At 46.8% G+C, this 25,565-nt stretch overlaps 1 protein-coding gene across 11 annotated transcripts in view; it reads right to left on the bottom strand.

Moving 5' to 3' along the window:
- The window catches only part of SEPTIN11 (septin 11), a 110,284-nt gene that overhangs the window by 19,844 nt on the left and 64,875 nt on the right, over positions 1 to 25,565 (bottom strand). For 6 of the 11 annotated variants that reach the window (XR_014515565.1, XR_014515566.1, XM_083458867.1 and 3 more), the window contains exons 5-9: positions 22,719 to 22,880; positions 15,666 to 15,762; positions 14,148 to 14,316; positions 7,142 to 7,274; positions 5,377 to 5,564 (exon numbers count right to left, since the gene is read on the bottom strand). Coding sequence is in view for 8 of the 11 variants with exons in the window: in XM_083458867.1 (XP_083314993.1) it covers positions 5,377 to 5,564; positions 7,142 to 7,274; positions 14,148 to 14,316; positions 15,666 to 15,762; positions 22,719 to 22,880 (749 nt within the window). In the remaining 3 variants the exon portion in view is untranslated. Of the gene's footprint in view, positions 1 to 5,376; positions 5,565 to 7,141; positions 7,275 to 14,147; positions 14,317 to 15,665; positions 15,826 to 22,718; positions 22,881 to 25,565 lie in introns of all 11 variants that reach the window. The other 5 variants (XR_014515564.1, XM_083458862.1, XM_083458863.1 and 2 more) reach the window with 1 other exon arrangement.

Genomic DNA, 25,565 nt, shown 5'->3' with positions numbered 1-25,565 from the left:
TGTGGCCATCAGAAACAGGCAGCATTCGCATGCAGTGCCAAGTCACGAAGTGTCGTTTATTAAAGCACAGTGTGCATGCAGTTCAAGCCCTTAGGCGAGATGCCTCCCTTCTGCATGCAGGTACACAAACAGTGAAAGGTTTATGACTGATGGGTTGAGTTTACTTATATGCTGCTTTCCCACAATAAGCTGTGCCCAGTGTGCCTTACAGTAAACATTTAAGAAGACATCAGAATACAAATATACCCAATACAGAGCATGTCAGTAAAGCTAAGTGATGCCTGAGGTCACGGTTTGTTCCACCCAGGCAAATCACAATAGCTTAGGTAAAAAACAAGTAACTGTGGTTTGGGCAAAACAAAGGTTTAGATGCAAAGCTAACCAGCTCATCGTTTGTTTACCTGCTTGCAGAAGGAAGGGGGAAAGTAGGAGCACTTGGGCTGCATTAATAAACCACCCTCTGTAGCTTAGCACATGTGCTTGCATCTTGACAAACCACAGCTTGCCAGAGGGCCCCATCTTGAAAGAAGCCACAGTTAGATTTCTCTTGCCAGATGCAGCCACCAAGAATATGACCCCATCGGCTTTGAGGGGGGAAAGTAGAAACCCCTCCCTCCCCAAGTCCAACTGCTGGCGGCTGCATGGAGTTAATGCGCACGTCTGTGTGTAGTCGCGGCGCATGAGAGTGTGTGTGGCTTCCAAGTGTGCATTGTGCTCACACGGTGTGGCCCCTGGCTTAGCATTCTGTGTCAATGTGGCCGCGCTCTGTCAGGGGTTTATATCTGTGCTGAAACCTTGTCAGCTGTAACTGGGGGGCCTCTCAAACCACCGAGGGCACCCGACCCTATAACGGCAGACAGCACGCAGCATCTGGGTTGACCTCCCTAAGTATAGGGAGGCTGGATCGTGTTCTGCCCACTGCATTTCAGGCTCCAGCACCACAGCTCCACTTCTGGCAAATGACAGTGAGAACCGGGGTTGGGAAATACCTATCACAGGGCATGATTTAGATATGCAGCCCTGTGCGTGTCCTGCATGCGTGTGTTGCTGCATGTATGAATAGCGCATGTGCGCAGGAAAGCTGAGCCAAACCACAGCTTCCTAGCACATGTATACATGCAGTGAAACACACATTACAACCGTGACCAGCCAGTCTAAGCCAGCCAGAATCTGGCCCCATGTTTGAAGCAGCAGCAGCAGCAGCCCTTAACAGTATTATCTGAAAACCCAGCAACTTCTCCTCTGGCTTGACAACTGCAGTGACAGTCTGACGCCACGTGGGGGAACTCCAGACACGTAAAAAGAAATAACAACCAAATGTTTTATGGATCCGCTACAAAAATAACCTTGAGAATTCCATCTTTCCTCCTCTCTTTCTCTCTCTCCAAAAGTTAATACTTTAGGCCCTTATCGTTGCAGCAAAAAAGGGCGAAACAAAACAAAACCTGGAATGTGTCCACAGAGCCTGATAAAAAAATATTAAGTTCCTGTAACCTCCATTCAGCAGGCTCAGTCTTATCTCCTAGAAAGCTTTTTGGGATGCTTCTCAAAAAAGGGTTGGTTTCTGCAGGGATGCCAGAGTTGCCATTTTCAGGCTTCGCCCTTCCATTAGCTCTAAACATTACACCTCTGAGAAAATGGCACATCTAGGCCTTGCCCTCCCTCCCAATCCCTCCTAAATTTTCCTTAATGTAACATCTGCACTTCCCCTAACTGATCCCTCTTTATAGTGAGTGAGGGGCAAGGGGTCTGTTTGCAAGTTTGAAACCCAAGTCAGATGTTACGGTTTATTTCATTTCTCTCTCCTTTTTTTTTTTTTTACAAAATTCACTGTCGCATCTCAGACGCACGCTAAAACAAGGAAGTAAAAATGTCAACCTAATTTATAGTCGAAGGTGGACGGCTTTAGTTTTGAGAAACAGAAAGGTGCTGCCTCATAAAATATTATTATAGAAGGGATTGTGCTTATATAGACAGCAACGGTCTATGGAGCAACTACAGCTTTCTCTGAGCTAGGGATCAGCACCAGAATGTTCCTATTGCCAGGTTCAGCCCTGGAAGATGTGATATTATAGTAACGTTAGGGAAATCCCTCTCGCACAGAGTGCTTTTCCTTCACCACTGAAGAACCGCAGCCAGCCACACATATCTGGTGTTGGAGAAGGGTGGAGAAAAATTATCTCCAAGTGAAGCTCATTTCCACCTCCTCCTGTTTTCGAAACTGAGGTTGGGACACTGAACGTGGGACTAAATGAACCAGGCATGGATGGGGAACCTGAGGCCCTGACCAGCATGGGCAGAGCTCAGGACAATGGGAGCTGTGAGCCAGCCATATCTAGATGTCTACATGCTTCCCAGTCCTGGTCTAAACTCGTCCTGAAGTTTGTCTGCAATCAATGGGAGAATACTCCTTCACAGCTCCCCAGTGTGGGTTCTGCACAGCAGAATGTCTCCTTAACTGCTCTACAATAAAGGTGCATTGTGAACAAGGCCAAAGGGGCACAAGGTGAGGTGAGATAGCCAGCCCATGCTGAAAATGTACAATTTCCCAAAGATGGAACGTCCTCCTGTAATTTGCAAATTCGACCGAGTCCAGAGACAGACCTCCTTGACTAGGTCAAGCAATCACCATTACAGATGCTTATAAGATATACAAAAAATAGAGTTTCTTCCATGTAAAGACAGCTTCAAAAATAATTACTCTTTCAAAGAATCCTTCATTTAAAAAAATATAACCTACATATTGATTCCCCACCCCCACAAGGGAAGCACAGTCAGAAGCCAGAACAGTCAAAATGGACCTCGCTCTGCTCATTTTTACAAATTGCAGAATAGGACTTCGGTTATAGCAGAGAGGTAGCCATGTTAGTCTGCCGTAGCAAAAGCAACCAAGAGTTTTGTAGCACCTTAAAGACCAGCACTCAATTTGTGGCGTGAGCTGTCATGAACATGAGCCCAATTCATCATATGTAGGAAGTGGCAGGGATATATACCGCACAAAAATATAACGGATCTACCGAACTCCTTTGCAACCCATGTCATTTGGCAACACCGTGTATGGAAATTATTTTGGCCCCTGCGTTACATGACACTTATGTCATGTGACTATTGTTGATTGTCTAGCCAAATTGGCATCAATCCACGCACAAAAGAAGCAGGGGGAGATCATCAGCAAGATTGAGGGACAGACCCCAAATTTTGCACAAGTTAACAATAAACCTTCCCTAAGGATCCTAAGGGAGGGAAATTTAAAAGCAGTTCAGCGAGGACAGAGTGTGGTCAATGGCCACAAAATGTTGGGTGGAAGGAAGAATGGAGTAACTAGAAGTTTTGAAGAGCTGCAAAGAGCAACGGTATGGTGCAGATCCTGTTTGTAAAGAGGGATCATGTCTTTAAGGTGTCTGTTGTTTTAGCTACTGCAGAAACTAAGCTTAGCCAGTATTCAGGACAAGTAAGAGAGAAAGACGGAATGGATACGAAGCTCTTTGGTGGGTCAACTTCTGCTGGCAGAAGTGCAACCAAAAGGAGTTTCCACACCAAAGTTTTTGTGGGTGACTGGCACTCTGAAGCAGAGCGCCGGTCACACACAAACAGACGTGTGTAGGGAAGGGATCAGGTCCCTGTGCTGGCTGCCCTGCGCCCTGATGGGACTTGCAGCATCAGCCTGGAAGACAGAACTGGCCATGGTGGCTCTAAACTTGCAAAGAAGGTAAGGAAAGACCTTTAGGGTTGCACATCCCTGGTTACATTCTTGTGGAGCGAGATTGCTCCTGTAACCCTCTCCAGTGGTCACAATGCCTTTATAAAAAGGTCAACACGAAAAAGGCAAATCTGTATACCTACATTGCAAGTACATTATCCTGAAGCCAGTAAACGGCTCCATCTTTTGCACTTCGCCCTTTTCAGTACCTTGAGACCTTGTAAGTGATCTGCAGGAGGACTCCAGTGTTACAAAAATGAAACCAGGGAAGTTACGTAAGTGGCAAACGTCACCCAAATCTCCTATGGGTGCCATGCTTGCAGAGCCATATGCACAGGTGCGGAACCAAAAGGAAACCCGCTGCAGCCTTGGCACCCACCAGGATTAGAAGAGAAAGGTCTGGAGAACAACGACAGGAGAAGAGAAAGGGCTTAACGGTCCTGCTGTAGACCAGACACCTGTTAAGGTTCATGCCTAGTATGCTTCTCTCTTTCTCAAGAGACACTGCAGCAATGCTTTGAAATTCCCCCTGAAAGGTATTTATCAAGAGGAAACATGCTGCCTTTGCATGTGCTACTGTTCCTTCAAGAAGCACCTGGGAGACCCATGAGCATAGCTCCAGAGCCCCATCCATGCACGACACTCCCATTGCTGGTGTAGTTAAGTACCCTTACATGCCTGCAAAACTTCTCTTCGCTTCCACAGCCAAGCAGCGGCTAAAGGTCTGACTGCAAATATGCGGGTCTGACTTGCTCCAACGATGCCAGACTGATGGTTTTATTTTATTTTTTACTTTTACAATAAGAAGCATTGTACTGCAATCATAGCATACCCAGCACTGTTAATTTGTTTGGCTAGCAGAGGGGCAGAACTGGCACCAGATAGTTTATACTGTAACTAGAGTTACTTGCACGCTCTAACAGCCGTTTTTGCAAAATAGTCGCTTTTGGCACTAAGCGACTCTGAGCTGAATATACCTCTGGCTGGTTAGGAATGCAATATGAGCCAAGTCGTTGCCTACATTTAAGAGGGTTGGGGCCACAGGATCACATCCTCCCAGCTGCCCGCAAAACCCAGAGGCGAGGCGAGGGAACCTGGCGGCATGATCCTGCAGCCCAACACAATCACTTAACCACGCGGCTAACACTCAGGAAAACTGCCATCTCTACACTGGCCCATCGTGGCAAGGCTTTTACACAGTGAATTAAGCACAGACCTTTTGAAGCATCACTGGGAAAGACAGTGAGAGACGGAGCGCTATGTGTTTTGCTTCGACAACAGAAAATCCAAGACTTATTGCAAAGTCGGTTCAGCCGATCGCTGGGTGGGCTGGCTTTCGGTCTCTGCTCTCCAACTGCTCTTTTGCTTCTTTGAACCAGCTAGTCAAGCTTTTACAAAATATTATTTAGGTACCCTCTGTATAAAAAAATAAAGCCGGTCATATTCCCTCCCCGCTCATCTTTTAAGGAAAAAGCAAACAAACCTGTATTTTCTTTTATATAAAAAATAATTCAGTCTGGGGTTTTTTTTTTTTTTGTTTTAAAGTGGGGGCGGGGAGAGAGGGAGGGAAGCCCAGTTTCCAGTCTGATAATGGGAAGAAGCGAATACAGACATGCAACGGAAGACAGCACACTGGAACAGAAGCCCACAGAGCTCGACCTGAGACAATGGCTTACTTTTTCTTGTCCTTGTCTTTCTTGGTTTGTTGAGAGCCAGCCTGCTGCCCTTGTGACTGGAGCAGCTGGGCTGCCGCTTTCTTCTTCTGGAAGTTGCCCAGCTCCTCCTCGAGCTCCTTCTTCTTGTCGTCCACTTTCTTCTTCTCTTCCTGGTGAGTCCGCTTTAGGTGGTCAAACTTCTCGTGAAGCTGCCCAACCAGAAAGAAAGAGGGAGGTCATGGACACAGAGAGAGGCAGAGAGAGAGAGAAAAGAAGCGTTAAGTGCTGGAAAAAATTGTAATAGTCCAAACCTTCTGCACAGGTTCAAAGGATGGAAGGGGCTTGAACAAGCAGACTATGGCCAGAGATCACAGCATCACAGAATTGTAGACTTGGAATGGGTCACCAGGGCCATCTAGCCCAGCCCTGTAGGAATCTTTCACCCCATGTGGGTCCCTAAGATTAAGGGTCTCCTGGTCTACCAACTGAGAGAGGTCTTAGCACCCTCTTCAAGCAGAGAAGGGAACAGGGTGTGTGAAGCATCAGCCCCCTTGATTGGGAATTAGTTTGAAGACTGTGGATTGATCCGCTCTGACATAAACACCAGGTGTTGGGCTGTGGTTGAGTGGTAGTTGTTAAGTTGTGGGTGAACATATTAGACGACACAGCGATTCTTCAAACAGCTCTTGTTTATTCACAGGCCAGAACAGAACTGAACTGAAGGGTTCAGTCAGCCTGCTTATATAGAGCTCCACTACAACGCAACTGTAACCATTTTCTGTAACTATCCAATCACTGAACGTCACTTCCAATCCCCTATTTGCATATGTAGACCTGAGTGAAGACTATCTACAGTATCCCCCTGCTGGCCCAGGGTGAGAACTTCAGTACATAACAGTAGTGGTGCCTTCTACCTGATGAACGTTAAACTCCAGACTGGGAACAGCCCTTTTCTATCTCCCTCTCTAGCCCCACAAATGACCTAGGTGACTCTGGTCAGGATTGACTATGTGCCCCTCCAGAAATCTTATTATTATTATTGTGCATTCACAAAAACACTGGAGGGGGTTCTATGTGCTCCCACTTTCAATAGGGTTCATGCCTGCAACACTTTCAGGGTTGACATACTGCTTTGCTTCCAGTTGGCGCATGCCCCATAGCTTCCTTCAGAAGCTATGGGGCATGCAGGACAGAAGTTCTGTAATTTTTTAATACCACAAATGTCCTGGTTTTTCTTTTTATGTTCTGCGTTTTATTTGGGGCTTTATTTTTTGTCCTGTTTCTGCTGCACTATGCAGCACAAAAATCCAGTAACGTGGTAACTGTTGAGAAGCATTGTGGAACAACTAATATAGGCTAAGTTTTAATTTATATATTTTTTTAACTGTTGCTATATCTGTATTGTCCCTGTTATACCTAATTGCAATTTCAAATGTATCCCTATGGTGTTCTATGACTTCCTTGATACTGTATGCGGGCTGGAACTGGTCTGTGACCGAAATCATAAAATCCATTCATTCAACTAATATAGTGGCAGGATGTCCAGCATAAATCCACCACAAATGCGCTATTACTGCGACAATGACTTGTTGCTGAATGCACCCACACACACAAAAACACCAGTCTGGAGGGACCCTATACATGATCCAGCCCCAAATAACTCTGGTTTGTGTTTTCTGCTTCGCACAAGTGCTCCCATATGGACCCCCTGACGATTCCAAGCTGTATCATTCAGAGATTCAGGGGTGGGATCATGTATTAAGAGTGAGGGGAGGAGTCCACTTACATCCTTTTCTGCTTCCTTCAACTCGGCTTCTTTTTCCTTTACCCGCATGACGAACATTTGCCTCATTTCCTCCTCCTTTTTCTGGAGCTCACCCAGGAACTCATTCCTCTTGGCTTCATAGGTCTCTTGCAGACTTGTTATGGAAGTACCCCGTTAAAAAAAGAGAGAGGACGTGGTGGTTGTGGGCAGATAGAAAGAAAGCCAAACCTCATTAGTATCACGGATGAGTAACATCAAAGGAAGAACAAAATCAATCAGTCAATCAATCAATCAATCAGCAGCTCCTGGTAAATCAGGTAAGGTTGCACATGAGCCTGTAACATACCTTCAGTGGCGTAGCGTGGGGGGTGCCAGGGGTGCTGGCCGCACCGGGCGCAACATTTGGGGGGGTGCGTTTGGCCGGCCCTCCTCAAGGAAGCAGGAACCCCACTGTCCTCGGACCTCCTCCGAAGGCTGGCGGTGGGGCGGAGAGACCTCCTCCCCGCGCCAGCCTTCGGATGGCTGTCCTGAAGACTTGTGGTGGGAGCAGTGGCATAGCGTGGGGGTGCAGGGGGGCCTGCTGCACCTGGCGCAACATCTGGGGGGGCGCGGAAGAGACTCGAGTGCTAAAATCCACGGTTAGGGGCGCAAATTACTTGCCTTGCCCCGGGTTAGGGGGCGCAAATTACTTGCCTTGCCCCGGGTGCTGAGAACCCACGCTACGCCACTGCATACCTTGCAGGGTTATTGAGAGGATTAAAGGTGGTATGAGCATGGGAGGTCGCTTTTACACCAAACCCTCCCATGAGTCCATCTAATGCGTTATTGGAAGAAGCAACTCCCCAGGGCTGTGTGAGTGTGAGTGTGTATGTCTTCCCAGGCCCATTTGCAGAGATCTGGGAGATACAATTGGCGATTGAACTTGGAACACACACAGAACCAGGTGGAGGGCCTTCTCGGCAATGGCACCCTCCCATCAGATGTCCAATATAACCAACTATATGGTTTTCAGAAGACATCTGAAGGCAGCAATGTACAGTGGTACCTCTAGTTACGGATTTAATTTGTTTCGGGGTGCCGTGCGCACCCCCAAAAATCTGTAACTAGAGGCGCCGTTTCTGCACACACGCGTGGGGCGATAAGAGTGCTTCTGCACACATGCGAGTATACACTTCCGGGTTTGCCGCAGCCATAACCCGAAGATTCTATAACCTGGAGGTTACGCAACACGAGGTACCACTGTATGGGGAAGTTTTCAATGTTTAATGTTTTATTGTTTTATATATATAGATATTGCCAGAAGCTGCCCAGAGTGGCTGGGGCAACCCAGTCAGATGGGGGGCATATAAATAATAAAATTATAATGTACCAACCCTCCCCCCTCCACAAAAAAACAAGCCTTGCCACCTTATACGCAGTTCAGAGCTCTTTGAAGGAAGGACCAGGACAAAAATGGGATACACTGAATAAATAACTTTTCATCCCAACAATATTTCCTTTCAGCCAGGATTTTTCTGGCGTGGGAACATCAAGACCTCTTCAGCTGAAAAGTGTTTTTGAAAAGAAGCACAAAACTGGATGAAAAGCAAAGAAGGCCTGAGTAACTTCTATATTACTACTACAGTGGTGCCTCGCAAGACGAAAAGAATCCGTTCTGTGATTCTCTTCGTCTAGCGGTTTTTTCCGTCTTGCGAAGCAAGCCCATTGAAGGATTAGCGGATTAGCGCTATTAGCCACTTTTAGCTGCTTTTATCGGCTTATCTGCTGATCGGATCAGCTGATAAGCGGCTTAGCGGCTTAGGAAAAGGGGGGGGGGAGAAAAACCAGCAGGAACTCGCAAGACATTGTCGTCTTGCGAAGCAAGCCCATAGGAGATTCGTTTTGCGAAGCACCTCCAAAACGGAAAACTCTTTCGTCTAGCGAGTTTTCCGTCTTGCGAGGCATTCGTCTTGCGGGGCACCACTGTACTACTACTACTACTACTACTACTACTACTACTAGTACTATTACTAGTACTACTACAGTCCTAAAAGCCTGAGTGAATTAAAAAATATCTTGGCCTAGTGCCTAAAAACCAACATTGATGGTGCCAGGCATGTTTTCCTGAGGAAAGCATTCCACAAACAATGGGGGCCACGACTGAAAAGTCCACTCTCTGCACCTCCCTTGGATGAAGCACCTGGAGAAGGCACCATTACCAATGCTTCTTCTGTGTGGTGCAAAACACTTCTTCCCTTCTTTTGCTTCACCCTCAGCAGAGCAAAACACGGCACTCATGCTGTGCTGTGCGCAGAACTTGCCTCAGCTTCGCCCTTTCTTAGAACTACACCAAAGCATCACTTGCCAAGGAGCTTGATGAAGTTTGCCTGATAACAGGAAAGCATCTAGTTCCTCTCGCCCCTTATGCACTGGGTCATTCGTGAAGTAAACGGTTTGTCACCACTTCTTTATCCAGCTTGGTTTCAAGAGTTCCTGGAATGCTTTCTGCTCCCTGTCAGGAAGCAAGGCTGGCTTGCTGAAGAGTCCAGGCTGGTTTGAAAAGATTAAAAGTGCCTGCACTTCACATCTATTCTCTGACTTGCGCTAGGAGACAAGAAGAAAGTACCCTTATCTCTGGTCCTCTATCTCCTCTCTTTCTCCACTTCCTCTTTGCTATCTGAACTTGAAAATAAATAAATTGCTACTTTTGGCTCTGTCCTACCCCTGCAATTTTCTCATTGCAACCGCCAAGTGGAAGCCGTTTGGCCAGAGGTTTTCAACCTTTCTGAGCCCACGGCTCCCTTGACCAACTACATTCTTTCTGCAGCATCCCTGTGGGGCTCAAGAGCCCAGTTAGGTCACCCCTTGCTTGCCCGCAGAGCTGGCGATCTCTCACCCTTTTAAAAACACCCTCTCTGGTGGAGGATTCCCTCAGCTCCTTCTCCCCTCTCTTTGGGAGTCTTCTGGGCAGCTGCTGCTGCCACCCCAGTCTCTGAGCTGCCCCCCCCGCCCCAAAGTGAAGTTTGCCCCACAGGGACCTGGGAAGAGGATGCCCCCAGCCTTAGTGGCAGTGGCGTAGCGTGGGGGGTGCAGGGGGGCCGGCCGCCCCGGGCGCAACATCTGGGGGTTAGGGTTAGGGGGCGCAAATCCACGGGTTAGGGGCGCAAATCCATGGATTAGGGGGCGCAAATTACTTGCCTTGCCCCGGGTGCTGACAACCCACGCTACGCCACTGCTTAGTGGCCCAACAGACTGGCCAAAGATGAACATAAGTCTAGCACCCCAGGGGCCCGGGACTTGTCTGTCCATTCCGAACAGCAAGGTCTGGTGGACTGACTGGCTGGGCTTCCTTGCCTGCTCACTTACTCACTCAAGACCACCTCAGCTCCTGGAAACCAGCCCCCCCTGGCCAGCCCCAGAGGCATCATTCGCCTGCAGAGCTTATAGCCACGGCTGCAACAAACAGCTGTGCAAGCCTTCGGGAGGCAGAGACACAAGAGGGCATCAGAGGAGGGAGCGAGGGAAGGAAAGAAGGAGATAGGCCAGTGTTGCCCACGGCACCCTGACCATCATTCAAGGCACCCCAGGGTGCCACAACACCCTGGTTACAAAACCACAGCATTTGGCTTTTGCTGCCATTAACAAGACAGCATCTACAGGTCTTGCCAACATTTTTAGGCCTGTGGGCACATTTGGATTTTGGGGGGAGTGGTGTAGGTGATAACTTCTCTGGTCTTGTCTCTCTCCTCCTCCCAGACCAGATCATCCCCCTGCCCCATAAAAGAATGAAAGAAATAAAGTGGGCTTCACTTTTCCAAGGGATCTGGGCAAGAGTCAGATCCAGCAAAAATAATCTGAGCCATGAAATGCAAACACAGTCATACCTTGGGTTACAGGTTGCTTCAGGTTGCGTTTTTTCGGGTTACGGACCGCCGAAACCTGGAAGTACCGGAACGGGTTACTTCCGGGTTTTGGCGGTCGCGCATGCACTAAATCGCGCTTTGCGCATGCGTAGAAGCGCCAAATCGCAACCCACATGTGCACAGACGTGGATTGCGAACGTTGCAGGTTGCGAACGTGCATCTTGCATGGATCACGTTCTCAACCCGAGCGTCCACTGTAGAACAGAACGAGGAAGAGAGGAAGAGCTTCACTATCTTCTCCTTCATGTCTATGTATTTTCAAGGGATACAAAGGTAAACACACTTAAGAAGGCTTTGGAGTTATCAATGCATCCGCAGGCGCCATGTTGGAGACTGCTGAGCTATAGTGTTGGATTTTGCAACAGGAAGACCTGGATTAAAATCCCTTCTTAGCCGTGATGCTGACAGTGAGTCATAAGAACCTACAAAGAGCTTGATAGATCAGGTCAGTTGTTCATCTGTTTCCACAGCACACACATATACTGTGGTACCTTGGTTTCCAAACATAATCCTTTCCAGTAGATTGCTCTGAGTTCCGAAACGTTTGAAAACTGAGGCGCAAAGGGCAGTCTGCAAATTTAATAGGGAAAATTGAGAAAAATAATATATACACTCAGCAGAAGCCGTTCGACTTCTGAGGCAGGTTCGAAAATGGAAGTATTTACTTCCGGGTTTACGGCGTTCGAAAATCGAAATGTTCGTCAACGGAAACGTTTGAAAACCGAGGTACACACAATTATAGCTACACACCCATCTCCAGCTCTCTGTGCCAGCAAATGAATCCAATTACCATTCCCAGGAAAGAGTGTGGATGCTTCTTCCCCCAATTAAATAACTTAACCGTGTTCATATACTATTTCTGTATGAAACTGATTTAAGATGCAGACTGATGCAGTAGCAGATAAGCTGGAAGCAGAATCTGGATCCAGACCAGGCAAAAGCTTGGCAGGCTGTGAGGAGAACCTGCTTAGCCACATGGACGGGGAGGAAAACAGGAGAAGGTAGGTGGGGAACGAAAACCCGACATCATCTGCCAGTCGCTAGCGCACAACTCTGGCAGAGGGAGCCAAGCCTGCCTTTGGCAGATTAGACCAAGAAACCATCATGTTAGGGGAAAAACAGTGAACTGGGTGGGAAGATGAGACGCAACGCTTTGCTCCTACGCTTGCGTAATTGAACAGAACGCTTGTTGTTGCTCAGAGATAAACCAGGGCTGCTTTATAAATCTGAACTATTTTATACACTGACAAAAGAGATACCGGCTCAAATAGCCACTCATCCTGTCGCCCAGCAAAGAGTAAGGGTTACCCATAAAGGAAAGGGAAGTTTTTATCAATTATCTCTTTTAGGCCATGGATGGATTACCAAGGAATGTGCTTACAGGCAAACTAGCCACCTGGTAAGTTCTGTAAACTTCTTCGCCGTGCTGACATGCACAAATATCACTAATAAAATATATCCGGGGCTTTATGCATTCCTTGCATCTATGGGGATTGCCAAGCTAGCGTAGAATTTGACCTTTGGTACAGAGTCCACCATCTTGCACATCTCAGCCGTCTTTCCCTTTACGGCCAAGGAGATAAAATTTGAAAGCATATGGGGAGGATTATGATATGGCCTCATCTCAGAAGCGACAAGAGGCTGGGAACCATTATCAGGAAGTTGTTAATCATTATTTAATAGCTATAAAGCCAGCCATAGGATAATGTCTTTGGTCTGCATAGCAGATCAGTGGAAGGGCTGGTTCTGTGGGTCAACATAGTTACTATTCAACCAGCCAATGAGTCCAGCCCCTTTTATTAGGGGCAAATGGGGCATTACAGTGGTGCCCCGCAAGACGAATGCCTTGCAAGACGGAAAACTCGCTAGACGAAAGAGTTTTCCATTTTGGAGGTGCTTCGCAAAACAAATTTCCTATGGGCTTGCTTCGCAAGACGACAATGTCTTGCGAGTTCCTGCTGGTTTTTTCCCTCCCCCCCCCTTTTTCTAAGCCGCTAAGCCGCTTATCAGCTGATCCGATCAGCAGATAAGCCGCTAAAAGCCGCTAATAGTGCTAATCCGCTAATCCGTCAATGGGCTTGCTTCGCAAGACGAAAAAAACGCTAGACGAAGAGAATCACAGAACGGATTCTTTTCGTCTTGCGAGGCACCACCGTACCTTCTCAACTTCAGCCTGTCTACAGTTAGCCTCCTTACCTACAACCAGTTCAGGTGGGGTGGGAGAATTGCTTGCCATTTACTCTGGTCTCCTTGCCTTCTGCCACAATGACCATTAGCCGCCACTGCCCCCTCTCCTAAGGAATAACCTGGAACCTGAACTGTTATGACTAACTGCCAGGGAAAAACAGTTTCCCAACTCTCTCTCTCTCTCTCTCTCTCTCTCTCTCTCTCTCTCTCACACACACACACACACACACAAACACACACCTACAATTCCATAATTATATTGAACCTTGGTGTGGATTTAATTAAGAGCTGCTATGGGAGCCATTCTTGCCTGGAAAGCAGGTATGAACTCATCATCATCATTGAGCTTTTAAGCATTCAAAGTGCTTTGTGTGTTTGTTGTACAGTGGTGCCTCGCAAGACATAATTAATCCATTCCGCGAGTCTCTTCGTCTAGCAGTTTTTTCGTCTTGCGAAGCAACCCTATTAGCGGCTTAGCGCTATTAGCGGTTTAGCGGATTAGTGGCTATTAAAGGCTTAGCGGCTTAGCGGCTAAAAGGCTATTAGCAGCTTAGCGGCTTAGAAAAAGGGGGGAAAGGGGGGAAAATCGGAACACTCGCAAGACGTTTTCGTCTTGCAAAGCAAGCCCATAGGGAAAATCGTCTTGCGAAGCAGCTCAAAAACGGAAAACCCTTTTGTCTAGCGGGTTTTCCGTCTTGCGAGGCATTCGTCTTGCGGGGCACCACTGTAATCCTCGCAACAGCCCTGGAAGGTAGGTCAATACATTATCCCAAAACTGCAGATTGTAACTGGCTTGCCTAAAGGGAAGCTTGGGAACATGGCAATGTTCAAAACAAGCTGTGCCACTATGCCCATCATGTCTGAAATTCTTACAGCAGAATGCCTTGGGCAACTGCTCCAGAAATATACTCCGTTTTGGGCATTGCAAGCTGCCTTACCTGAATGGTTTGCTGTCAGGGTCTGTGTCTTTGAACCCCATCTCTTCCAGCTTGCAGCGGCGATAGAGCTCGTAATGTCGGCTGTGAGTCTGTTCCCTCAAGTCCTCCATGTTCACTCTTATGAGCATTTCACGCAGCTTCACAAAGTCACAGTGGTTTTCATTTTCAACTACAAAACAAAAGGGCTCCTTTAGCAATCTAAAACTTACCAAGGTTCTCCCATCTTCACCCTCCCCTCGCCCCAATTCCTTTTCTACACACAAAAGCCCTGATTTCCCCCGGGAAGAAACTAGTCATCAGACCAGTTCCATCACTCCAAAGGATTTTCCTATGAGCTTAAGGCACTTGACGTGCAATACTTCAGCAATAGTTACAACAACCCTGTAAAATAGGCCAGCATTCTTTACAGACGGGAAGCTGAGTTGGAGAGCTAATGGCTTGCTCCAGTTAGTTCATGGAGGAGTTGAGTTTTCGTGAATCAGGCCCTTTAATCATTATGCTACAGCTGCTCTGAAAGGCACCAGCTTATATTTCTTTGCAAGAGACACAAGAAACGGCGTGTATACATTAAACAAGCCATAGCTTTCCAAACAGCAGTTGTTCCCAGCTGTCATTTCTGCTCTTCACTTTTATAGTATTGCCGTCTCCCATGTGTCCCAACCAGAAGGCAGTTTCTAAAGTCTCACTCTGAGCCCCCAGTGAATGCGCCCTTTTGCCAGTTGACTGTTACAGCTTATAGAGAAAGGATTCAGCAATGGGCCTCTTCTGGATACCTATCCATGGTTATAAGGTTGCAAACATTTTAGCGTCTGATAATGTGTAGTACAGTGGTACCTCAGGTTACAAACACCTCAGGTTACAAACACTTTGGGTTACAGACTCCGCTAACCTGGAAGTAGTACCTCGGGTTAAGAACTTTGCTTCAGGATGAGAACAGAAATTGCGTGGCAGCGGAAGGCCCCATTAGCTAAAGTGATACGGTTTCAGGTTAAGAACGGACCTCCGGAACGAATTAAGTTCGTAACCAGAGGTACCACTGTACAGTGAACCTGTAAATAACACAGTGCACAACTTAACCCAGGCAAATGCATGAGTATGGATTTGAACTCGGGCCTTCAAGTCAGAAACACTAGCCTGATACCCAGTGCAAGAACTCCAGCAGATCCAGAAACCACAATCTCCAGGCCAAGCACAAGGGCAGCCCCACAGAAAGCACACTGCAGTAATCTAAATCCTGAAGTTACCAGTGTCTAAAATACTGTAGTTAAAACTCTCCCAGTCCAGGAACATATCAGGTGCAGCTGGTAAAAGATGCTTCTGCGGAAAAAGAAGGTTTCTGCATCTGACACAGCTTTTGGGGTCCCAGCTACCATCTTAATATGCTCTTCACATTTTCTCTCTTTCTCTCTTTTGCTGTTGCTCAAAGAAATTAGGTTTTATAGCCCCACCTTGCATTTCACTAAACCGAAGCTGAGCAAGCAGATCTGCCACCCGACCCCACCTCTGCAGCCGACATACCTTGCACGACTCCCCATGGGTATTGCCTGGCTTTGGCCATCTTATTGCCAATTTTCACTTCTTCGGTGCTGCCAACCACAGCAAACGGGAGGTGGACCTGCAAGGCAAGAGGCAGAGGAAGACCATGGGAGCCTTCAGTTGCTTTGCCAGACATATTTTCCTTAAATGAAAAACAAAAAGCGAAGTAAAAGCAGTGGGAAGAAAACACTTCAATAGACAACTGCGCTGGCTTTCACCGATTTAGAAGTTGTCCAAGCGTTTCTGGAACACAGCCTAACTTTTTGAAGAACGGGCTTGGTGGGAATCAAGGACAGCAAGCAGAAGATCAAAACAGTCTCCTAATATCTGAGTGGTATTATAGGCTGAGTGAGCTGGTTTCTTCTTCTTTGGTGGCCTGATTCTCTGGTTCCCTTTTACTTGTTTGTGTGTTTAGAATAAGGTTACCGGATTTCTTTCAATGAATCTCAGGACACTTTTCAACTTCAATGGATTTTGTATGGGGACTGATTTGTAAATCCGGGGACTGTCCCCGGGCAACAGGGACATCTGGTAACCTTAGTTTAGAATTGCATACTGGTGGGAGATTTTCTGTTGTCAGCTTGTTTTGCTCTTAGGTTTGTTGAGACCAAATGTATAGGGGTACAGTCCTACCTCGGGTTACAGCCGCTTTAGGTTGTGCTTTTTTTGGGGTTGCGGACCGCCAAAACCTGGAAGTAGCGGAATGGGTTACTTCTGGGTTCTGGCGGGTCGCGCATGCACAGAAACGCCGAATTGCAACCCGCGCATGTGCAGACGTGGGTTGCGAACGCTGCGGGTTGCAAACATGCAACACGTTCGCAACCCGAGCATCCACTGTATATGCTCCCAAGTTTTTAGTGTTTCTTTGCTGGCTTTCATTTGATCATAGAAGATCTTAATAAACAGTCTTAATAAACACCCAAAGAAACAGCTTCCTTCCCTAGGAATTAAACACAACCTTAGCATTTTCATTGGGCAGTATTTAGATACAGTTAATAATAATGATAATGATGATGATGATAATAATAATAATAATAATAATAATAATAATAATAATAATAATAATATTTGTATCCCGCCCATCTGGCTGGGTTTCCCCAGCCAACCTGGGTGGCTCCCAACAGAATATTAAAAACACGATAAACACCGAACATTTAAAACTTCCCTAAATAGGGTTGCCTTCAGATGTCTTCTAAAAGTCAGATAGTTGTATATTTCCTTGAAATCTGATGAGAGGGCATTTCACAGGAAGCCACTACTGAGAAGGCCCTCTGCCTGGTTCCCTGTAGCTTCGCTTCTCGCAGTGAGGGAACCACCAGAAGGCCCTCGGAGCTGGACCTCAGTGTCCAGGCTGAACAATGGTGGTGGAGATGCTTCTTCAGGTATACTGGACAGAGTCTGTTTAGGGCTTTAAAGGTCAGCACCAACACTTTGAATTGTGCTCGGAAACGTATGAATCAGTACTCATCAGTATCCCACATGCCTGACATGGAGAGCATTAAGCAACTAGGTGGAGTACTGAAAGCATGTCCCTAATCACTGGGAACCTTACTCAGCCTCTCCTCTCACTTCTGAGGTTTAGTTGGCTGCATGGGCAACACTTTCATGTACATCACTGCTCGCTTTTTTAAAACGGAAGCAGGGATTCTCAGGATGTTGAATCTTGGGACCACTTTCTTCTGTGGTCCTGCAGAATTCTAGCCACGTACATAGTCTTCCTAGAGAAGAGTGCACCCCTTGGGTCCATCAAACTCAGTGCTGCCCACACTGACTGGCAGCAGCTCTCCAAGGTTTCAGAATGAGAGTCCTTCCGAGCCCCACCTGGAGAGGCCAGGGGATTGAACCTAGAACCTTCTGCATGCAGAACAGATGCCCCACCACTGAGTTACGAACCTCGCCTGAACTTCACATCAGCACATGCAGTTCGACCCATAAATCACTCCATAATAATAATAATAATAATAATAATTTATTATTTATACCCCGCCCATCTGGCTGAGTTTCCCCAGCCACTCTGGGTGGCTCCCAATCAGTGTTAAAAACAATACAGTGTTACATATTAAAAACTTCCCTGAATAGGGCTGCCTTAAGATGTCTTCTGAATGTCAGGTAATTATTTATCTCTTTGACATCTGATGGGAGGGCGTTCCACAGGGCGGGTGCCACTACCGAGAAGGCCCTCTGTCTGGTTCCCTGTAGCCTCACTTCTCGCAATGAGGGAACCGCCAGAAGGCCCTCGGCGCTGGATCTCAGTGTCCGGGCTGAATGATGGGGGTGGAGACGCTCCTTCAGGTATACAGGACCGAGGCTGTTTAGGGCTTTAAAGGTCAGCACCAACACTTTGAATCGTGCTCGGAAATGTACTGGGAGCCAATGCAGATCTCTCAGAACCGGTGTTATGTGGTCCCGGCGGCCACTCCCAGTCACCAGTCTAGCTGCCGCATTCTGGATTAATTGCAGTTTCTGGGTCACCTTCAAAGGTAGCCCCACGTAGAGCGCGTTGCAGTAGTCCAAGCGTGAGATAACTAGAGCATGCACCACTCTGGCGAGACAGTTCGCGGGCAGGTAGGGTCTTAGCCTGCGTACCAGGTGGAGCTGGTAGACAGCTGCCCTGGACACAGAGCTATCCTGTGCCTCCATGGACAGCTGTGAGTCCAAAATGACTCCCAGGCTGCGCACCTGGTCCTTCAGGGGCACAGGTACCCCATTCAGGACCAGGGAATCCCCCACACCCGCCTGCCCCCTGTCCCCCAAAAACAGTACTTCTGTCTTGTCAGGATTCAACCTCAATCTGTTAGCCGCCATCCATCCTCCAACCGCCTCCAGGCACTCACACAGGACCTTCACCGCCTTCACTGGTTCTGATTTAAAGGATTTAAACCTGATGCACGTATGATAAATATTGCCAAAGAGCAGGCGGGTCTGACTTTGGATGAGAGTCACATGCAAGCAGTGTGAGTAAGGCAGAGGGATCAATCATATCTCATACCTGCCTTCCCCCGCCCCCAAAAGCAGCAGAAACAACATCTGAAAGGGGCCTGAATGCTTATACCTTCAAATTAGGTTTGATGGAATGTTTTTATTGTCAGTATCAGCGGGCATTATTTCCCCCCTATCTTTCTTTCTTTTTTCTTTCTTTCTTTTCTTTTTTAATTTTTAAAAAATTTATTAGTATTTTCCACACAACAACATGAAAAATATCGAAAAATAACAATACACAAAACCCAACATACAAAAAAACCCAAATCCATATCTTACAAGTTAATAATATAAACACTAAAAAGAAAAACAAACATTGACTTCCACCAATCCCACAACACCTCCTTTACCTCTCATTATGTCTTCCTGTCTTCCTGTTTCCTTTATCATCTCTATACTAGCATCTAGATATAAATCCCTCTTTCTTATCCTTTCACTTCACAAGGTTATTCCAGACTCAGCCAGATTTCTGTCCTCGAACCTTGACTTTTAAGGTATTCATTTAGACACTCCCATTCCTTTTTCACTTCACCTTTTGGTTTCTGTCTTATTATATCTGCCAGTTTGGCTAATTCTAAGCATTCTGAAAGCTTACATAACCATTCTCCCCTAGTGGGTAACTGATTCCCTTTCCAATACTTAGCCACCCTTTCTTTCTTTTCATCCTATTTGCAAATATATTTTTTTATTTACTTTGTTTTTTAAAAATGGATGGGCCCTTAAGATGCACAGCACCTCCCAAAACACACAGTAGCTGGATGATGTGCTTTCCTCCTTGGGGGAGGGGGTTGCAAGACAAACAGATATGACAGCAATAAATGGGCTGACGGAATCGTAAATTGACCTGGGAAAGGAGTAGTCCGGGGAGAGCATTGTGACTCAGGCACTCACTGTCTGCTTCCTCCTCGTTCTGTTTAGATGCGCTCGTGCAGTTTACATACTGATGGTCCATAGCACAAGCTGGCGCTGGCGCTTCCTAGGGAGTGGGGAGCAGGGTGAATGGAAGGAAGTCGAGATTCTCCCCACCCCATTTTATTAGCTTTCACTAAAGGAGGAAGGAAAAGGGGACTTTAAAAAGGAAGCCTGGCTCTAGCCCAAGACGCCTAAACTAGCCAGCCAGCCAAGGCAGCCTGTGGAAGAGGGATGCGTAGATGCTTGTTTCAAAAGGGTCAGCAGTAGTTATTGGAGGTAATGCAGCAGCAAGTGAGGATACTATAAAGCAGTGAACATAGCAGCGATTAAAGAATGGTTGGAATAAATAATAATAATTTATTATTTATACCCCATCCATCTGGCTGGGCTTCCCCAGCCACTCTGGGCAGCTTCCAACAAAATATTAAAATACCGTAATATAGCAAACATTAAAAGCTTCCCTAAACAGGGCTGCCTTCAGATGTCTTCTAAAAGTCTGGTAGTTGTTGTTCTCTTTGACATCTGGTGGGAGGGCATTCCACAGGGCGGGTGCCACCACCGAGAAGGCCCTCTGCCTGGTTCCCTGTAACTTGGCTTCTCGCAGCGAGGGAACCGCCAGAAGGCCCTCGGAACTGGACCTCAGTGTCCGGGCAGAACGATGGGGGTGGAGACGCTCTTTCATATATACTGGACCGAGGCCATTTAAGGGCTTTAAAGGTCAGCACCAACACTCTGAATTGTGCTTGGAAAAGTACTGTTTTACTGCTCATCCACCCATCCTACCCACTTCTGTCTCTGGAGTCAGAAGGGTAGAAAGCGCAAAGCATTTGGCCTATGCACCACTACTTACTGAGCACTTTTGCATATGGTCAACTCTTCACTGAGCTTCTTAACCATGTAATGCATTAAGACAGACAAGACACACGGCCCCCTGGCCTGGCCAGAATGGCGCACTTCATTTCCTCCAGCATTTCCTAAGCTCCAAACCAAAAAACCTCAAAACCACACTGGAGCTCTTGGAATCTGCCAGTAAACAGCAGCTGAGCTTGTGCCGAAAAAAGACGCGCCTAGCCCAGCCCGCTTAGCCATAAAAGATGCACTTGGGATTCTTCCCCGTCCAGGATATTGTGTGTTTAGAAATGGGAGCCAAAGCCAAGAGGAAGCTGGGTCTGTTTTCGGTCTCTCGGGACTCGTCCAGGTGGTGTTTTCATTACGCTGTGTGCAATTCTGAAGGGCTGGCTTGCATTTTGGGGGAAGGCCAGGGGCCATGCCCAGTCTGGGGCGGGAGAAGAGCCAAGAGCTGGGCAGATGGGTGGAGAAAGGCTCTCGCTTACATGCTGTGCAGGACAGCTGCCGCTTGGACATTTCTGTGGCTGAAATAACTGTCTCTCCTCCCTGCTCCCTGTCGCCTTGTCACAAGCACCCACACTGGGGCAGCTTCTACTCCACACTGCGGCTATGGCCAAGCAGCACCGCCATGGGGCAGCCTCCATCCCCACCTACTTCTCCTCATGCATTTGAGCTCCTCTGTCTCTCTCAGTATAGCCGAAGAGCCAAGAAAAGAAGTCTTCCCCATTTACTTGCATTGCAATGGCAAAATGAGGAGTCTAACTCATGGAGGAGAAGGCTCTCCGTAGCTCCTAGCCACAATGGTTCTGCTCCACCTACATTGCCAGAGGCAGAGTGCCTCTGCATGCCAGTTGCTGGGAGCTGCCAATGTCACACTCAGGTCCTGCTTTTGGGCATACCAGAAACATCTGGTGTGCGATATTTAAAATGCAGTCAAACCAACAATTCCTGTTTTGCTAGATAGGTCCAGCACCAAGGGCCTTCTGGTGGATCCCTCGCTGCGAGAAGCCAAGTTACAGGGAACCAGGCAGAGGGCCTTCTCGGTAGTGGCACCTGCCCTGTGGAACGCCCTCCCACTAGACGTCAAAGAGAAAAATAACTACCAGACTTTTAGAAGACATCTGAAGGCAGCCCTGTTTAGGGAAGCTTTTAATGTTTAATAGGTTATTGTATTTTAGTGTTTTGTTGGAAGCTGCCTAGAGTGGCTGGGGAAACCCAGCCAGATGGGCGGGGTATAAATAATAAATTATTATTATTATTATTATTATTATTATTATTATTATTATTATTATTATTATTACAGTTTTACTTCGGTTCTTGAATGTCTCCGCTGACTAACATTTGGGAACCCGAATGCCGAAAACCCAGAAGTAAATGCTTCTATTTTCAAGCGCGCCTTGCAAGTTTACATACGAGAACTGAGGTACCACTCTAGCATCATCATCATTATTATTATTAAAATAAAAAAATTCCTTCCAGTAGCACCTTAAAGACCAACTAAGTTAGTTCTTGGTATGAGCTTTCGTGTGCATGCACACTTCTTCAGATACTTTTCGTGCATGCACACGAAAGCTCATACCAAGAACTAACTTAGTTGGTCTTTAAGGTGCTACTGGAAGGAATTTTTTTATTTTGACTATGGCAGACCAACACGGCTACCTATCTATTATTATTATTATTATTATTATTATTATTATTATTATTATCATCATCCTTTTGCTCTGCTCTTTCCAGGTAGAGACCAGGACTTTAATGCCTCATGCCTAAGCGGTTTTGGGTGTTTTTATTGGCTCTGAGCTTTCGCAGAGGAAACCACTCTTTAAAGTTGAATTGGAACAAATGCCAACTGGGTGATGTTTGCACCTATTGAGCTTTAAGGAGCAGTTTTTACGGAGAAAGCGCTGGAGCAAAAAAAAAAGGGGTGGGATGGGGCTCGGACGCAGAGTTTTAAATTGTGGACCATTCCTGGAAAGAGTGGAGGAAAGGTTAAGTGTGGATAAGCTCTAGGCTGCATCCAAGGTGTAGTTGGCTTAGAAAGCCAAAGAGTGACACAACACAGCCTGGACATAGCCCAGAGGTTAGAGCATTTGCTTTGAATGCAGAAGGTTCTAGGTTCAATCCCCAGCATCTCCAGATAGATAGAGATAGAGACCTTGATGTGAAACTCTGGAGAAATGTTGCCAGTCAGTGTACTGAGTTAGATGGGCCACTGGCCTGACTCTGTAGAAGACAACTTCCTATATTCCCATGTCTTTCAAGAGCAGGGATGGAGGACCCAAGGAAAACAAGGCTTACACTCATTGTGGCATTAATCTCGGCCACTGTCTCTTCGTCCGTCGGGAACTGATAGATCTGGACTCCGTTGCTCACCAGCTCGCTCATGATTTTGCTCTTGAATTTATGCAGCTCGTTTTTCGCAATGGTGTCAGCTTTGGCGATTATGGGGATGATGTTCACCTGCAATGCAAACAGAGAGCAATCAGTCATACTGAACCAGTGGCTGGTGAGGGACTCTCCAATGGCAAGCAGGAGGAGAAGAATGGCAGCAAATCAAAAGGATGCCCAACCCTTTTGTACGAAACCAAACTCATACACAGTTTTCCTTTCCCTTTTTCTTTTGCCTGGACAATATTAACCCTTATTATGTGCTGGACCGTAAAGAAGGCTGATCATCGAAGAATTGATGCTTTTGAATTATGGTGCTGGAGGAGACTCCTGAGAGTCCCATGGACTGCAAGAAGATCAAACCTCTCCATTCTGAAGGAAATCAGCCCTGAGTGCTCACTGGAAGGACAGATCCTGAAGCTGAGGCTCCAAGACTTTGGCCACTTCATGAGAAGAGAAGACTCCCTGGAAAAGACCCTGATGTTGGGAAAGATGGAGGGCACAGGGAGAAGGGGACGACAGAGGACGAGATGGGTGGACAGTGTTCTGGAAGCTACCAGCATGAGTTTGACCAAACTGCGGGAGGTAGTGGAAGACAGGAGTGCCTGGCATGCTCTGGTCCATGGGGTCACGAAGAGTCGGACACGACTAAATGACTAAACAACAACAACATGTGCTGGAATATCTCCCACTATAACTGACTGAATATGAAAGCAAGTCCAGCTCCACTGAGTTAGAACAGAGAAGCTCCCAGCACAGAGAGGCCCCTTGCACTTGAACCCTGAGCTCTGATTATTTGACAAGGAAGAACTGCAGCTGCTTCCTGCCAATTACGACAGGGGTGTGGAACTGGCAGGACAATTTCTTAATTCCCCACACCCTGCAGACCAGGTTTGGCAGATACCTGTCAGTCCTCTGACGACAGGCAAGCCTGCCCTTTGGAAGCCCATTTGCAGGGGCCGTTTAGATTCCATTCCTGGAAATGAACGGAGCAGGGCTCACTGACATATGGGGAACTCCTCAGTGCAAGTGTGATAGGAATTTTGAGGTCTTAGATATAAATTAAATGTTCATAAATGTACCAACCAAGCACGTATATAGATCAGCACAGGAAGACCGACCTGAAACCATTTCTGATTCCCAAACTGACCAAATGTTTTCTCTGCAAGGTCAAAGGAAAATGGAAAGGCCTCCCCATTGTCTTTTCCTTCACAAATCCTGTCTTAAGGGCACATTTAAGATATGAATAGGGTGTGAGCCTGTGACCTGGCTCAGGAACTATTTATCATTACAAAAGACTGACCAGGCTCCCCAGGCAATCCAATCAAGTGACCATTAAACAGGTAACCTGGCAGACAGGAGGTAAACAAAGCACTCAGATTTCTGCTGTCTACGCCTTTTCTGTGATGTTGGTATGATGTATCTGGGGGGCGGTCTTAGGTTACACCCCTTCTGTGATGTATGTATGGTGTATGGAGGGGTGGTCTTGAGCTCTAGGGCAGGGGATTTAAAATGTCTACATAAGGGCAGGCACACCTTGGTTCTGGGTTCCTCCTCCCTCCTGCATGTGGTGAGTGAGGACCCTGTTGCAACAGATCAATAAAGATCAGGCTTATTAGCTGCTTTGCTTCTCAATATTCTTTGGTTGGCCTCTGTTATTTTCTCCTACCATTAGGGAACCTATGTAAGGACTCTATATGGGCTCCTGGATACCCCATAAGGGGAAAAGGGGCAGATTTTTGTTTACAACACAAGCAATTCCAGGGGGGCTTGCTGTCAGCACCAATCAGCTGATCGGCACCATCAGGGAGCCCTGCTTGCAAAGGAACTATCATCCCACAAGGCCAATTGCCACTGGCCTCGATGGTGGCTTTAGCATTTAAACCTGCCCCAAGCTATTCTCTTCACACAGCTATCACCCATAAAAATGCCAGGCTGGCACATCTAACTACGCTTCTTTCATTTCACGTGTACCGTCTATTTTGTTCAATGCAAAGCCAAGCCAAGCTTTCCAGGTGATGGAATTCAGGTTATGAAGTTGTGGTGAATGAAGACCTTATCAAATACCCTTGAATGTGAATTGCAAACCTTTGTGCAGCCTATCTTCTCATTTCCTTCTTTTTCTTTTCTTAATTAGCTACACCGGCAGTGAAACAGATAAGATCCACCAATTTGCATTTCAGAGCAAAGGAGTTGGCCATAAATAGAAGTCACACACAAGTAGCTGTTTCCTCTCTGCTTTCTACAGAGGTGGTGAACAGGAAATGCTGTGTGTCACCCAGACTGTAGTAACGCATTTCCAACAAAAGGAGATAGCGCGACCATGAATTTGAATTCTAAAAGCCTTTGAGCTCCTTGGGTGCTGCTATCTGTGCACACACATGAATATTCTGAATGTGAGCTGGAAAGAAGATAGTTTGGCTGCATATGGAAACCTGTTTGAAATCTGCCAGAGGCTCAGTGGTCTCGTTCTGAGAGAATTTAAGTGAATAAACCTGTGCACATCTCAAGTTCATGTGGTCCCGGGTCCACAGACACAACTGCAAGGAGGAGATCAGAATCTTGCATTTCACTCATTCTTTATTAGCTTTATCATTACATCGTAATGATCATTACCATTGTCATTATCACAACAACGGTTTGTTGAAACAATCCTACTTCGGTAAAGCAAAGTTTGAAGTTGGCACACTTCAGTAAGCCACAGTTAAGGCAAACCACAGTTTCTTCTGCGTTCAGGCATGATGCTAAAATGAGAAC

The sequence above is a fragment of the Podarcis liolepis genome (assembly GCF_965112155.1).
Source record: "Podarcis liolepis genome assembly, chromosome: 9".
NCBI lineage: Eukaryota > Metazoa > Chordata > Lepidosauria > Squamata > Lacertidae > Podarcis > Podarcis liolepis.
This window is presented reverse-complemented; position numbering and strand designations above follow the sequence as displayed.